Source organism: Emys orbicularis, chromosome 1, assembly GCF_028017835.1.
Source record: "Emys orbicularis isolate rEmyOrb1 chromosome 1, rEmyOrb1.hap1, whole genome shotgun sequence".
Lineage (NCBI taxonomy): Eukaryota > Metazoa > Chordata > Testudines > Emydidae > Emys > Emys orbicularis.
In genome coordinates, this window is record NC_088683.1 from 317,981,822 (window position 1) to 317,997,527 (window position 15,706).

Below are 15,706 nucleotides of genomic sequence, written 5' to 3' on the forward strand. Positions count from 1 at the left end.
AGGGATGAGATGTGCGTAATGGCAGATTAATGAAGTGGGCATGAATAACAGACTTTGAGCCAAAGACAATTGGGAGGGAAGTATACTTTCCTCAGATTTGAGAGAATTCAAACACACTGCTCTGTGAATTTCAGTTGTCTGATTCTCTTTCTTTAAAGAGGAGCTGCCTTTCTGTATTCTCCTGTGGTCCACTTTGAAGACAGCAGGCAGAGACTGCTTTAAAATTTGCATTAAACACTTTTTGGAAGCATTGTCAGTATGGCTGGGCATCTCCTTTCACAGTAATGACCTGTAAAAGGAGCCAGGTGCAGGCTGATTACTCTCTGATTCAAACAAAGCCAAGAAACCACTCTGGATGTGTAACAGCTGATCACTTTGTTTATCTTTCTCTGGCAGTGTCTCTCAAGGGAAGTCCTATCTGTTGACTCATTTATAACTAAACTACTGAAAAATATACTTTAGGGAGCAATCTTGCACTGGCTGGGGGGATGAACAAGAAGACATAAGAGGTCTCTTCTATCTCTGAATGTGTTATGATTATTCAAGAGCAGACAATGGATATCAGTTACAATTTTACCATCCTAATGCATTACATGGTACTGGCAATCATTCAGCAAAGTGAATGTCACCAGACTTCTTAGGGTTTGTCTACAGAATTTTGGAGCAAGCCTTCCATTTCGAGTGAATGGTCTTGGGTTAGGGAAGCTCACGCTACTGCTGTAAAAACAGCTGTATATAGACAGCACTTTAAAGCTGTAGCTTGGGCTGGATCTTGGGCTATGAAGCCTAGCCAAGGCATTACTTAAGCTGAGTGGCTTATTTTGTTTTTAGCTTAATTTGGCTCCTAATAGACATCAGTTAAATTGATTTTAAACCATGTTTAAATTGTTTTTTAGAATTTCCATTTAGCTTTATGCATTAACTAAATATGATTTTAAATCATACCTGCAGTAAAAGCAGTGCAACTATGTGTATAGACAAACTCCAAGTGAACAGGTTTCTGATTACTATTACTTATTTGCTAAAGTCTGCAACTGTGCTTAGGGCTGTACAAAACACACAAGTAAAGTCTGCCAAAAAAACTTAAAACCTAGAAGATACACACTCAGGAAACAAGGTGGGAATAGACTACTGACACTTCTTAAATGAAGTTCTAAAACTCAGTACGTTTGTGAATATTGCGGCAAGGATGGGTGCTTTAAATGGAACTTGACTGAAGAGAGGGTTGAGGTTTTGCAGATTTTTTTTTTTTAGGAAGGGTGTGCCATGAATGGGGGCAGTGTGAAGAAAAGCATAGAGTTGGGAAGTAGGAAGAAATGACAAAAAGGGTATTTGAGGCTTGCATCATTGGTGGAGTATACATTGAGGGGGGAACACAATAAGAGGTTAGGTTGTACATGTAGGCTAGTGCTCCAATGCCAAGGTGATGGGTGTGGTATGAAAACTTAGATAGAAATGCAGTTGTAAGGACTTGAAGATAAGGACGAAAAATGTGAACTCTCTACGCTGCTTAAGTGGCAAGTCAGTGGAGAGATACAAACTACTGCATCTCAATCACCCCTTTTTTGTCTGCTTCTGATCTAGCCTGAAGCATTCTATGTCACAAATCTGGCTTTGCAAGCGTGGTCAAAAGGTGTATAGCTATCCATCTGTTTTTAAGATTCTCCATGTATATAGACTGTTACCTTTCCAAAATCCTCAAGCCTTTTGAACTTTCCCCATGGGGTATGATATCATGGTTCTGCATGAGAGATGTATAACCATTGGCTTTCCAGTCATTAATGTTCCTTTGCAATCTGCTAAAAACAAGAACAACAATCCCTTCAGAAACCTTCCCACCCTCAGCGGTTAATTTGGTCATGTAGGGATCTTTTAATGCAGTAGACACTGAAGACAGGGGTGTGACGTTGTGCAGTCTACATGGTTTTATAAAAACATGATAATAAGTGAATATAATGTAACTGGGATAGTTTTATAAAAAATTTGATAATAAGTGACTATAATGCAAATGGGATATGCTTTGTGCAAAAGGTCTCTTGTAAGGTATCATTACAAAACTCATAATCTACTGAGTGTGATCATCCTATTTGTAGAAATGTACCACTCTTGTATCTAAAACTAGAAATATAAAATGTAACTCTGAGGGCCTATTGTAATTATGTAAAGTGTGGGCCATTAATGATGGTTTGGAATCTTGATGACTCCCATTGTCTGCAGATGGCTGTTTACCTGTGAGTCTCCCTGTATATGCGTGTGCTGGCAAGTGAGTAATGAAGTCTTGCAGTGACATGTGATCATGTCACCTGAACTGGAATCCATCTTTAACCTGGTGCTTTTCCAGTGAGGGGAGGGGGTGGAAACCCAGAGGGACAAAGGGTTCCCGCCTTATGCAAAAGATATATAAAGGGGTGGAAGAGAACAGAGAGGGAGAGGAGCCATCATGAAGAATCCCCTAGCTATCACGTGAGCTGCAACAAGAGCTGTACCAGGGGAAAGAATTGTGCCCAGGCCTGGAAGGTGTCCAGTCTGAGAAAAACTTACTGAAGCATCTCTGAGGGTGAGATTATCTGTATTCAGTTTGATTAGGCATAGATTTGCGCATTTTATTTTATTTTGCTTGTGACTTACTTTGTTCTGTCTGTTACTACTTGGAACCACTTAAATCCTACTGTCTGTATTTAATAAAATCACTTTTTATTTAGTAATTTACTCAGAGTATGTATTAATACCTGGGGGAGCAAACAGCTGTGCATCTCTCTCTATCAGTGTTATAGAGGGCGAACAATTTATGAGTTTGCCCTGCATAAGCTTTATGCAGGGTAAAACGGATTTATCTGGGTTTAGACCCCATTGGGAGTTGGGCATCTGAGTGCTAAAGACAAGCACACTCCTGTGAGCTGGTTTCAGGTAAACTTGCAGCTTTGGGACAAGTGATTCAGACTCTGAGTCTTTGTTAGAGCAGACTGGAGTGTCTGGCTCAGCAAGACAGGGTGCTGGAATCCTGAGCTGGCAGGGAAAACAGAAGCAGGGGTAGTCTTTGCACATTAGGTGGCAGCTCCCAAGGGGGTTTCTGTGATCCAACCCGTCACAAGGGGTTTCCTGCTTTGCATGGCAAGAAGATGTGGTTCAGTGGGGCAGCTCTCTTCTCCTCTTGATAACCATTACAGCTCCTATTTCCACCATTGGTCCTCTTCCAATCTTGTCATTCTGAATTCACTTGCTTTCCCATATTATTGTGGAACTCATAAAAAGTGAGTCTGCTCCCTCTGCTGGCGGTGCAGCTGACTGGATAAATGAACACTTTTCATAGAACTCTTCTGTCCAGATGTCGGTACAAAAATATTTAGTTGTAAGGTATTATATAAAGAAAAATTTAAAAAAATGTGGTCCCACGTTCTTTGCCAGATGTGGGGCAGCCAGAAAGAATATCATTGTTTACCACATCAAAAAGAATAAAATCACCAGGGGGTAATGATGCTGAAGTTCCTAAAAGGATATTACAAGTAATATAACTTTAAAAGCTCTTCTCTAATCTAATCTATATAATTCACACTGTGCCCTTTGTTTTTTAAAAGGTAGTTAGAGTTCTAATTTGTTTTTAGAAGTTGTCAAAACAGGATCAAAAAGGCCAAAAGACAGAACTTGGGAACATTGCCAATCTTTTGCTCGATGGTTAGTGAAATAATTGTAGAGAATGGAAAAATTAAACCTTTTATTTAAAACGAAGTTAAGAGTGAATATAATGAAATATGGCTTGGGTAAGGAGATCTCAGCTATGAACACTAATCTACCCTACCCCAATTCTGACTTTCTATATCAGCTTGCCTTTTTTTTTTTTTTTTTTTTAATCTTTTGCACAACATGAAGTCAAATTCCTGGCTGGTACTGACTTGATTGCTCAGAGGTATGCCTGCTAGAAGGTGGTTCACATTTCTATGGGTTGCTGTTTGGAGGAGGTGAAGGGGATAGTGGCAGAGAATATGTAACTGCTTACAATGGGGTTTTCCCCCTTTTCAGTTAGCCTGGAGAAAGTGACAAGGCATATCTTCATTGTCACACAGCTTTTGTTGAAATAGCCACAGCAAATTTTGCCTGTAAAACTGTTAGCTGATATACCTGCTGTCAAAGAATATAAATGTGAACTGTAAAAGCAAATTAATTATCCGGTAGCTACTGAATGCAACCTCATATGTAAACAAAAGGCTCTAACCTCATACCATAGTGATACATCTTTTAGTAAATGTGACATTTACATCATTCTATTTTCTTTAGATCTCTCTTCCAGAAGTGTCCATAAAAATGTTTCTTACTCATAACAGATGGTCAAAGCACTGCTTTGAAATTTCTCTGAAGAAGAATCTCTGTTGATTTCATTAGACTTGAAGAGTGTTCATGCTGCTATAGACATGGAGGAATTTATTGTTATAATTATTATTATGAAAGATCCCATGTTGAATGTATTCCTTTCCTTTTCCTTTGCAGGTGATGTGCCTTCAGGATTTCTTTGGTGATGATGACATTTTTATTGCATGTGGACCAGAAAAGTTCCGTTACCAGGATGATTTCTTGCTAGATGAAAGTGGTAAGAAAATAGCACATTTTAAAAAAAGACACAATATTAAAGTGTGGGGCAGCTTTCCAGATCTTATTTAGCCTGTAAAATAAGGCCAAAATGGTGTCAGATCAGACTATAATACTAGTTTTAGATACAAAATCAGGATGTCTGTTCTTTAATTTTGATTTCTAATACAGAAAACAAAAATAACTGAAAGCTTATGATGAGGTTAATAAGGGCCTATTATCAGCTAACTCACAACAAATCCCTATATAAAACCAAGTTCATAGTAATTTTTATAGGAAACGGGGGTTGTGTGAATGGCTAAACTCCTATTTTATATGGTCTTTATTTTAAATCAAATTTGAATGGTCATAGATCTTCTACCGGTCCTTCTTGGCTTATCTCCCCTGTACATTTATTCTAGTTTGACATCACACAATTGCTTAAAATTGTCTCTCTTCCTCCCAATCCCAGTAAGTGCTTTCCTCCCAACCCCTCCCATCTAAATCTTTGGAATCTGGATTTTGGTAGCACCCCAGGAGTAGCATGAAAAAAAGAAGCTATGTTATATATGGAAGCCAGTTAATAATGATAAATTAAGACAAACTCCCCATAGAAAACTAAATGAAATCTGTGTTCTATGTAAAGTCTCTCGGAGTCTGATTGCGTAACTTCACTAGAGCAAATAGACCTTAGAGGAAAACATGTTTCTGGTCTGAACTTGCCTACCCTATATTAAAGGATGTTTCTAAGTGCTGGACCATGAGTGGCAGCCAAGAAACCGCAAGTTGTCTTGTGCATAAGGAATACAAAAAAAAAAAAAAAAAAAAAGGGCTGCAAATTATCTCATTCATTTGTGATGTAGATCAGGAACCAACTAAAGGGCTTGTTTTTCCCTCTCCTTGTCCAGATTTTTTCCTCAGCAGCTGGATGAATGTATCTTGGGGAGAGGGATAGCTCAGTGGTTTGAGCATTGGCCTGTTAAACCCAGGGTTGTGAGTTCAATACCTGAGGGGGCCACTTAGGGATCTGGGGCAAAATCAGTACTTGGTCCTGCTAGTGAAGGCAGGGGGCTGGACTTGATGACCTTTCTGGGTCCCTTCCAGTTCTATGATATATGGAGATATACCTATCTTCAGCACCTTTTTCCCCCTTTAAATAATTTATAACCTAATGTCTGAGTCTTACAGGACAGTCCTTTGCTTAGAATAAGGAGAAATGCACAGATAGTCATTGTAGATATGTTTAAAGATCACTACTTTCTGATCTTTATATTCAACATATAATAGAAAATGCAATTGTATTTGTCGGACCTATTGAATTGGAAGGGTTGGAGGTGTGTTTTTTTTGGGGGGGGGGGGGGGGGGGGCTTATCTGGATCCAGACTTATGAGCTTTTGGAGGGTGGGGAAAAGTCCTTTATCAGTACCTATATTATAAGCTGGGAGATGTGAGTGAAAAAATAGTTAATACATACTGGTAAGCAAGGAAAGTAACATTCTGAAGTGCATGCGTGCACTCGCATACACATGCCTTACATCTGTATAGAACCTTTCATTATAGAGTTAATGTGAACATTTTACACAAGAGTTGGTCTGTCCCACATGGACATGTACTGTAGCCTCCTCTGAGGTGCAGTATGGTAACTGTTGAATAACAACAGACAAATTTAGGACAGGAGTTGAAGATGCAAGGGAAATTTAGTAGGCAGCAATACAGTTGCCCAAGCTGGAATGTAGCTAGGACGGGCAACGTTAGCACTACTTACTCATGTGAAGAGATCCAAGTGATCTTTAATGACCAGGACCTCCATTTTGTCTAATCTGCAGCTGCACAGTGTCTCTTAGCACCACGCTGTGGCCTTTGTACAGATCTGATTTGGAGGGAAAATGGCAGCTACATGCCCAAACTCCTTCATGTAGATATTTTCTGGAGGTCTCCTATCAAAGTGTCGACTTGGCCTGACTCTCTCTAGTTCAATTTGCCTGACATAGCATCCTGTCTGCAAGGATGTAGTGTGTGTTTTTGGAACATTTACACTTAAACCTTTATTGTCTAGGGACAAAATAAAAATGAACTGTAAACCGTCACCTGCTTGTGGGAGTTTACCAGAGTGGGGCACTGTGTTTGATTCTCCAATATAGAGAGCTTCAATGAACAGTCACAGTTTTTATGTTAGGAATTAGTAAACATAATAAAATCTGACCCCAAAATACATTTCTGTTTCATTGCCGGGTGTGAAGTTTTGCAGCCACTTAATTAGTTCAGCATTTTTTCTTAGGTTTTTACTATGCTGAATTTGCCCAAGTAGCCTACAGTTGATGGCTGACACACCCACCCACACTTCCCAGACATTAATCTCCCTAGGGCTCTCAAGCTGTTACAAATTAAATAAATGAACTTTCCAAAAAGTTTGTTTTGAAACAGTGCAAAAATTATTTATCAAAAGTCTGAGTTGCATTAAGATTATTAGCAATGATTGAGTTTAACTCCAAATGGGTGAGAATTGGCAGGTCTTCCTCTGCTTCCCTGGAATGCTACTGGAAATATCATTCCAATAGGTTTTTTCACTACAACTCTGGTACTTCCTGATTACAGCCAGATCATAAGAACTACACTTGTGTTAATTTGGCCTGAAAAAAGGAAGTGAAGAGGAACTAAAAGTGGAGGGTGGGAAATTAATAGGCAAAGCTTTTTTGAACATTAACGTTCTACTTACTTTTATTCTTATTTTATCAGGAAAAATGCCCATCCTTAACTCAATGTTTCCCTTACTTGTTTTAATCTCATATGAAAGCTGTAGTAGCTGCTATGTGGGAGGCCCAGGTACTTCAGTCAAGGAGCTGTATTGACCTTGTTTCTGAAGTTGGTTGTTTGCTGGCAATAGGATTATATAACAACTGGCAAAAAGGTCAAATAATTTTTGTGCATTGTCTTGGCTTTCCCAAGGACCTGTACACACAAGGTGTCATCTTGTGACTGCAAAACATTAACATAGGAGATTTTAGTGCATATATTCTACTTCAGGACTCTTTTTGTGTGGCAAATGATCAAACAAAGAAAAAAGGGATTATCAATGAAGTAGACTCAACTTCAGTCAGATTATCAAGCAAATAAGAAACTTCCTCAGTTCTCCAACCCTCATTAGCCTTTCCAATTCCAAGTGTCTGATACTCAGGGCTGGCGCTTCCATTTAGGTGACCTAGGCAGTTGCCTAGGGCGTCAGGATTTTGGGGGGGCGGCATTTTGCCGCCCTCAGCGGCAATTCGGCGGCGGGGGGTCCTTCCGCGCTCCAGGTCTTTGGCTGCAATTCTGCGGCAGGTCCTTCACTCGCTCCGGGACTCGCCACCGAAGTGCCCCGAAGACCGGGAGCGCGGAAGGACCCCCCCCCCCACTGCAGAATTGCCGACGACGACCGGGAGCGCGGAAGGACCCCTGCCTAGGGCGTCAAAAACCCTGGCGCCGCTCCTGCTGATACCTTAGAATATAGCCGTAGTCATCTTTGTGGTAGAAACATGAATAGTTCACTGTTTTAGGAACTCTCTTTTTGAGCCCAAAATTACCAGGTTTGCTGATGAAAATTGCCTGATGAACACAGGGTTCTTAAACAATAATATAAATAAAAAGAATAGAGTATTGGCAAGAGGACAGCTTGTTATAATACCACTTCATGTTGACAGAGAGCCTATGGCGCCAGATCTAGAGTCTACCTGAGTTTGTACAAACTCCCAATGCCAGGTCTTCTTTCTTAGTAATGTAAAACATCAGTAAAAAGCGGTGTGGTTGGTGATGTAATAATATGTATAATTTTCATCTGTTGCTAATGTTGGTTCAGTGCTTCAAAGTTATAAGCACCACACAGTACAAGTGTGAAAGTCTTGGTCATCTCCTATTGAGACACCTCCTATAAAGAGGCTACCGCAAAACAGGCCAAATTAATATCTGCTGCCAAGCAAAGTTCAACAAATATAGAAAGGCTGGATGCAAAAACAAGTTCAGATCACTTGACAAGAACAGATATTAATGTTAATGGAAACCATGATGAAAATGACACTCTTCTAGGGAAGAAATAAGACTGGCCTCTTTGAAACCTATTTCACCTTGACTTGCTGGCCAATGTTAGTCTTTAGCATAAGTTCTTTGTGCCAGCAGCTTTATTACATCCTCTTGCAAGGAGGAAATGTTGTGCCGGGAAAATCTGATTGCTATTTCACAAGGGGAAAAAAAAATTAAGGTTAGCAGCATCGTGTTTATACCTGGTAAGTTCCTGTAACCTTGATTATGTCCTGCCTGTGAAAGGCAGAAAGGGAAAAAATCAATCATAATCCCCATCTGCTCTGATTTATAGAATACAGGCTGACGTGTTGAGCAGCTTTTTGGCTGGATGCAGGAGCAGGGAGCCTGCTGACTGACTCACTCTGCCCCCATCAGAAACTGACACTTTGGCAATGGGAAAATTACCATGGGTTCTCGAGACTCAGAGAGATAACTGTACTTTCAACAGAGACATGTTTTAATATGTTGTCAACTACCAGGCTTGAGAGAGAGAGATTCTGTATATGAGGCAGAAACAAACTAGGGCATGATGAGCTAGACTTTTACTGTATAAAGGGAACTTTTATTTTAAGAAAATGTTAGCTCTCCTCAGTACACTTTCCTACATGATGCAAGACTGTCCCACTCCAACAGTTTTGTGGCAGTATATGATGAGTACTACAGCTCATTATTGACTTGCTCTTGTCCTTGTGGTATTGAAAAATACCTTGGATTGCAGTTAATTGTTTAAAAGAGAATAAGCTCAAAAGAAACATAACCAAAGTTAAAATGTTAGGAACAGACTGTTAGCTATATAAAAGGCTTTATTAAATAGAATATTATTCAATATTATATCCACAGTGATTTTTTTTCCTCTTCAGGAATTATCCACTAGCATTTTGATTATTTTATAAATATGTTCATTATTTGAATGTTTGACCGCTTTATGCAATCATATATATTTCATAACCCTACACTATATTTGCAAGCTATTTGCTTTGACTGTGCCTTTGACTATTCGGTATTCTATCTCTCAATATTGTATGTGTCATAATTATTTCTGTAATGCACTTCACCTTTTTATCTAACACCCTTTCATAGAAATATGGGGTTAGAAGGGACCTCAAGAGATCATATAATCCATCCCTCTGTGCTGAGGCAGGACCACGTATACCTAGACCATCCCTGATAGGTGTTTATTTAACTTGTAACGAATCACCTCCAATTATGGGGATTCCACAACCTCCCTAGCTATCTGTGCAGTGTAGGTGTGGTCAATAAGTTATAAGGCACTGGTTCTGCTCCCTGAGTTGATAATTAAACATTTTATAAACAGGAGGTAGGACATCACAGAGTCAAGAGAGCCACATGGACACTGAGCAGCCTACACCAGGTGTCGGCAACCTCTGGCACGCGGCTCGCCCACGCTGCTTCCTGACGCCCCCATTGGCCTGGAGCGGTGAACCGCGGCCAGTGGGAGCCGCGATCGGCCGAACCTGTCGACGCAGCAGGTAAACAAACTGGCCTGGCCCTCCAGGGTGCTTACCTTGGCAAGCCGCGTGCCAGAGGTTGCCGACCCCTGGCCTACACCTTCGCTCTCACTATTTGCATGCATATTTACATAACTGACACTTCCTATGAATGTTTCTGTGAACAAAAGGTTACCTCTGTCTAGTCTCAGAAAATGATTACTTAGCATTTATATTACTGTTTCCTGTCATCAAAGCCAATCAAGCAGGATTGTTAAGTTGAAGCTAATTCACTTTGTAGGTTGAAGCAAACATTTGTTAATTATTTTGCAGTATTCGCCAGCTTTTTTTTTTTTTTAAATAGTCTGACTAAAACATTAATCAATAAAGTAGAGCTGGTCAAAAAATCAAGTTTATTTCCATGAAATATTTTGAATGAAATTATTTTTGGAAATTTTTCACAGATAATTTTGATTTTTTTAATGAAAATTTTGTCAATTCTTTTGGTCGAAAGATCAAAAACTTCATTGAAATCAAACTATTTTCACAAAACCTTTCAATTTTGATGAAACTGCATTTTTTTTCAACTGGAAAAAAATTAGTGCAAAAATTTCAACCAGCCCTAAATAAAAGGAAACAAATGTGAAGGTGTCCTTAGCATAAGATCAGCCACTATAATGAAGACCCTACAGATATTGAAACAGTGATCAGTTAATGCCAAAATGCGGGCAGAATGTATTTGCTTTTATTTTTTTCATGCATTTTTTAACTGTAACAGTATTTTATTCTTTTTTGTATCATAACCTCTTGGACTTAATTTAGACACTGGGATATTGAAATTAGTTAATCATTGCGGGGAAAGTGTTGTCACTGTGAATGAGTAGCTCTTTTCCCCAACATTAAGTATCTGTTATATTTTCAAATGCAAAAAGATTATGGTCCTGCTTTTAACTGCCAGTTCCATGCACAAATTGATGTATATGACTATGGATAAAGCAAGTAAAATTGGTATGCAGAGCTTCATAAGTGTTTTGTGTGCGCACTTGAACCCCTAATTTGCTCATGTGATTACTGCTTTTGCACATATGACTTCTTGTTTTGCAGCCTAGGAGCATCATCTGTGGCTTATGCGGTGCCCCATTCAAGCACATAGAACAAGACTGTTCTTTTTGCTTTCTCAAGGCAGTGACTCCTGACTATGTTAAGCTGTTTTGAGTGGGCTTGGAGGGACTTTCATCCATCCTTTCATTTCAGATAAAGTTGCAAAACAAAAGGGAAAAAAAAACACCAACTAGTTGTGTCCTGTGAATTAGCTGTGACTCAGTCTCCTCTGAGGCCCCTTAAGCTGTTCAGTGGCTAGATGCTATAATTTTAGTATGAGGAAATAGAACAAACTTCAAGTGATGGTCCCTATATGGATTCCAAACGTGGGTGCGCACGTATGCCAGGCTCTAGAGCCGAAAGGTTTTAGTAGCAGTGTCCACTGACCCACATGTGCATCGTGCATCCCCTCATGCTCTCAGCTGAGGGTATAATAGGCTGTGCGGGTCGACACCTGTCCAGTTCCCTCTTACCGCCATATGGCCTGAGTCGGAACCCCTGTTCCTTCACCCTCTTAGCTTAACTAAGAGAGTGATCTTCCATCGGTTTTTTTTCTTGTACGTAGTTGTAGATAGCTGTTTTACTGTGTTTGGTATGTGTTTATTGTTATAGTTAGATAAGTTAGCATAGTTCTTCCCCCCCATTTGGGGAAGTCCTCCCCACTCCTGGGAACTATGCCCCGGCTTCCAGGCTTTAAAAACTGTGCCTCTTGCCTGCGCTCATTTTCTATGAGCAACGAGCACCAGCATTGTCTGTAATGCCTCAGCAAGGCCCACATTGTGGCCCATTGTACTCTCTGGAAGTCATTCCTGCCCCGTATGCAGGAAGCTAGAGAACTTCGCCTTTGGAAGTTATTAATGGTGGAACTGGGAGTGCAGTGTCCGTCACCAGCGGCGAGAACCCCTCTGACTACCTCCGCAGCACTGGATCTGGTGGTACCAAGGAAGTTGGACAAGACCCACCATGAGACCAAGAAACATGGCCATGGGCATAAGAGCAGATCCCCTTCAGGACCGCTCAGAAATGCAGCATTTCCTCCCTGAGCCATGCCAGGTCAGGTGAGAAGTCATGTGTCAATCCTGCTGGACTAGCTCCCAAACTCCCCCGGACAGAGGATAAGTAGAAGTGCAGACAGGATCTGCTGATGCAGGCGTGTTTCTTGCCCATACCACCACCACCACCTTGACCTTCGGGGTTGTCCCGTGTGACTCCTCGTACTCTTGGTCGCCTAGAACTGTTGCTGTGAACAGAGGAATTGCTCCTTCCATGCCCTTGCTCCCCCTTACTCTCTGGACCACTGCCCACCTCGGTCCTGCTTTTTCCAGGGGATTAATGCCTACTGCTGCTGATGAGCGGCATGTCCCTCTGTCGCACTGCAGCCCTCCAGTACTGATGGCCCTCCCATTACCGGAACCGGTTCTCTGAGTCCAAGGGATTCTCAGAGCCTGAATCCTCATTCTCTCCCGCTTCACACCAGAGTCCAGACTCACAATGCTGGCCACCTCAGTCCCCAGCTTACGATTCTGCTGCGGAACCATGGGACCACTACCTGCGAGGACCACCTACGCCAAGAGAAATGACTGCTTAGGAAGGAATACTGCAGAAAGGGATCTGGGGGGGTCATAGTGCATCACAAGCTAAATGAGAGTCAACAGTGTAGCACTGAAGCAAAAAACAAACATAATTCTGGGATGTATTAGCAGGAGTGTTATTAGCAAGACAAAAAAAGTAATTCTTCTGCTCTACTGCATGCTCCTTAGGCCTCAGCCGCAGTATTGTGTCCACTTCTGGGCAGCGCATTTCAGGAAAGATGTGGAAAAATTCGAGAAAGTCCAGAAAACAGAGGGAAGACTGAAAAATTGGGTTTGTTTAGTCTGGAGAAGAGAAAACTGAGAGGGGATATAAGTTTTCAAGTACATAAAAGGTTGTTTCAAGGGGGAGGGAGAAAAAGTATTCTCCTTAATCTCTGAGGATAGGACAAGAAGCAATGGGCTTAAATTGCAGCAAGGGCAGTTTAGGTTGGACATTAGGACAAACTTCCTACCTGTCAGGGTAATTAAGCACTGGAATAAATTGCCTAGGGAGGTTGTGGAATCTCCGTAATTAGAGATATTTAAGAGCAGGTCAGACCAACATCTGTCAGGGATGGTCTATATAATACTTTGTCCTGCCATGAGTGCAGGGGACTGGACTAGATTACCTCTCAAGGTCCCCTTCAGTCCTACGATTCTCTGATTCTATTGGCCCTACTAGCCACCCTGGGATCCCTATTGGGGATTCCAGCACCATCGGTAACCTCCTACCAACCGTCCCCTTTTCACCCTCCAGCACCACCTGCTTATGAGGAAGAGGAGGGAGAGGTGGAACCAGTGCTGCTGGTTCCCATGGTGGTCTCTTCATCCCAGACAAGGCGCTTTTTCCTGCATTGCTGTCCCTACTGGATGACCACCACCAATATCAAGAACTGCTCTGGCGGGTTGCGGAGGATTTGGGATTCCCATTTTAGGAGGTCTAGGAACTGCAGCATCAGCTCCTGGACATCCTCCAGCCCCACGGGCCTTCTCGAGCAGCTCTCCTCATCAACAAGACCATCCTGGAATTGTCATAAACATGTGGTACACCCCTGCCTCTTGTGTCCCCTCTTCTAAGAGGGCAGAGAGGAGATACTTTGTCCCCGCCAAGGGAAAGGAGTTTCTTTTTACCCATCCTCCCCCCAACTCCCTGATGATCCACACAGTGGTGGAGTGAGCCCACCAGCACCCTCAAAAATCCACCTTCGGGGACCATACCTTCCTCTGGCACCCCATATCATCTTTGAGGGCTGACTTGCCCTATTCACCTGCAATTGGGGCAAGATCCCCATGGACAGTTGGGTACTAGAGATCATCCACCATGGATACTATATAGAATTCCTGTCACTTCCACATCATCAGCCCCCCAGCTGTCCCCTGGGGGGGACTCCTCCCATCAAGACCTCCTCCAACAAGAAGCTGACACTATTCTCCTCAAAGGCACCATAGAGCCGGTCCCACCTCGCTACAGGGGAAGGGGTTCTAGTTCCTGTACTTCCTTTTCCCAAGAAGGGCGGAGGGCCTTCGAGTGCTCAACATCTTTATCCAGAAATTCAAATTCCATATGATGACGTTCACATTGATTACAGTAGAACCTCAGAGTTATGAACACCTTGGGAATGGAGGTTGTTCGGAACTCTGAACAAAACATTATGGTGGTTCTTTCAAAAGTTTACTACTGAACATTGACTTAATACAGCTTTGAAACTTTACTATGCAGAAGAAAATCACTGCTTTTAACCATCTTAATTTAAATGAAACAGGCACAGAAACAGTTTCCTTACCTTATTAAATCTTTTTTAAACTTTCCCTTTATTTTTAGTAGTTAAAATTTATGTGTACTGTACTGTATTTTCTACCCCTCCCCCCACACACACACACTCTGCTGCTGCCTGATAGCGTACTTCTGGTTCCAAATGAGGTGTGTGGTTGACCGGTCAGTTTGTAACTCTGGTGTTCATAACTCTGAGGTTCTACTGTATCCCTTCCCTCTCTCCAGGAGTCTGGTTTGTGGCTCTCGACATGAAAGATGCCTACTTCCACATCACGACTGCCGGGACAGCAAAGTCCTGATCCCTTGGCAAGTACTGACGTCCTTCATGGGTGGTGGACTTGACCCTTCCCAGGTTCTGGTCGTTACTCCTTTCAAACCTCCTACACCACAAGCCATGCTCACAACAGACACCTTCCTCATGGTTTGAGGAGCTGACCTTGACCGCCATACTGCACAGTGTGTCTGGATGCCTCGGGAAGCCAGGATGCATATAAACGTCCTGGAGCGGTGGGCAGTCCATCTCACCTGCCGCTGCCAAGCATTTCTTCCCCTCATACATGCCAAGCACATCCAATTACTCTCCTACAACATTGCAGCAGTAGTTTACATCAACAAACAGCGTGGCACCATGTCATAACTATAAAGGGAAGGGTAACAGCTCTCCTGTGTACAGTACTATAAAATCCCTCCTGGCCAGAGACTCCAAAATCCTTTTACCTGTAAAGGGTTAAGAAGCTCGGGTAACCTGGCTGACACCTGACCCAAAGGACCAATAAGGGGACAAGATACTTTCAAATCTTGGGGGGGGGGAAAGGCTTTGGTGTGCTCTTTGTTTAAGGTTGTTGTTCGCTCTTGGGACTGAGAGGGACCAGATATCAATCCAGGTTCTCCCCATCTTTCTAAACAAGTCTCTCATATTTCAAACTTGTAAGTAAAAAGCCAGGCAAGGCGTCTTAGTTTTACTTTGTTTTCTCAACTTGTAAATGTACCTTTTACTAGAGTGTTTATCTTTGTTTGCTGTACTTTGAACCTAAGACAGAGGGGGGTCCTCTGAGCTCTTTAAGTTTGATTACCCTGTAAAGTTATTTTCCATACTGATTTTACAGAGATGATTTTTACCTTTTTCTTTAATTAAAAGCCTTCTTTTTAAGAACCTGATTGATTTTTCCTTGTTTTTAGATCCAAGGAAGTTGGATCTG

General features: G+C 41.8%; 1 protein-coding gene across 7 annotated transcripts in view; it reads left to right on the forward strand.

Moving 5' to 3' along the window:
• DCLK1 (doublecortin like kinase 1) overlaps positions 1-15,706 on the forward strand; it is a 363,242-nt gene that overhangs the window by 187,410 nt on the left and 160,126 nt on the right. For all 7 annotated transcript variants that reach the window (XM_065408366.1, XM_065408375.1, XM_065408383.1 and 4 more), the window contains exon 3: positions 4,483-4,582. In XM_065408366.1, the coding sequence (XP_065264438.1) occupies positions 4,483-4,582 (100 nt within the window). The remainder of the gene's footprint in view (positions 1-4,482; positions 4,583-15,706) is intronic.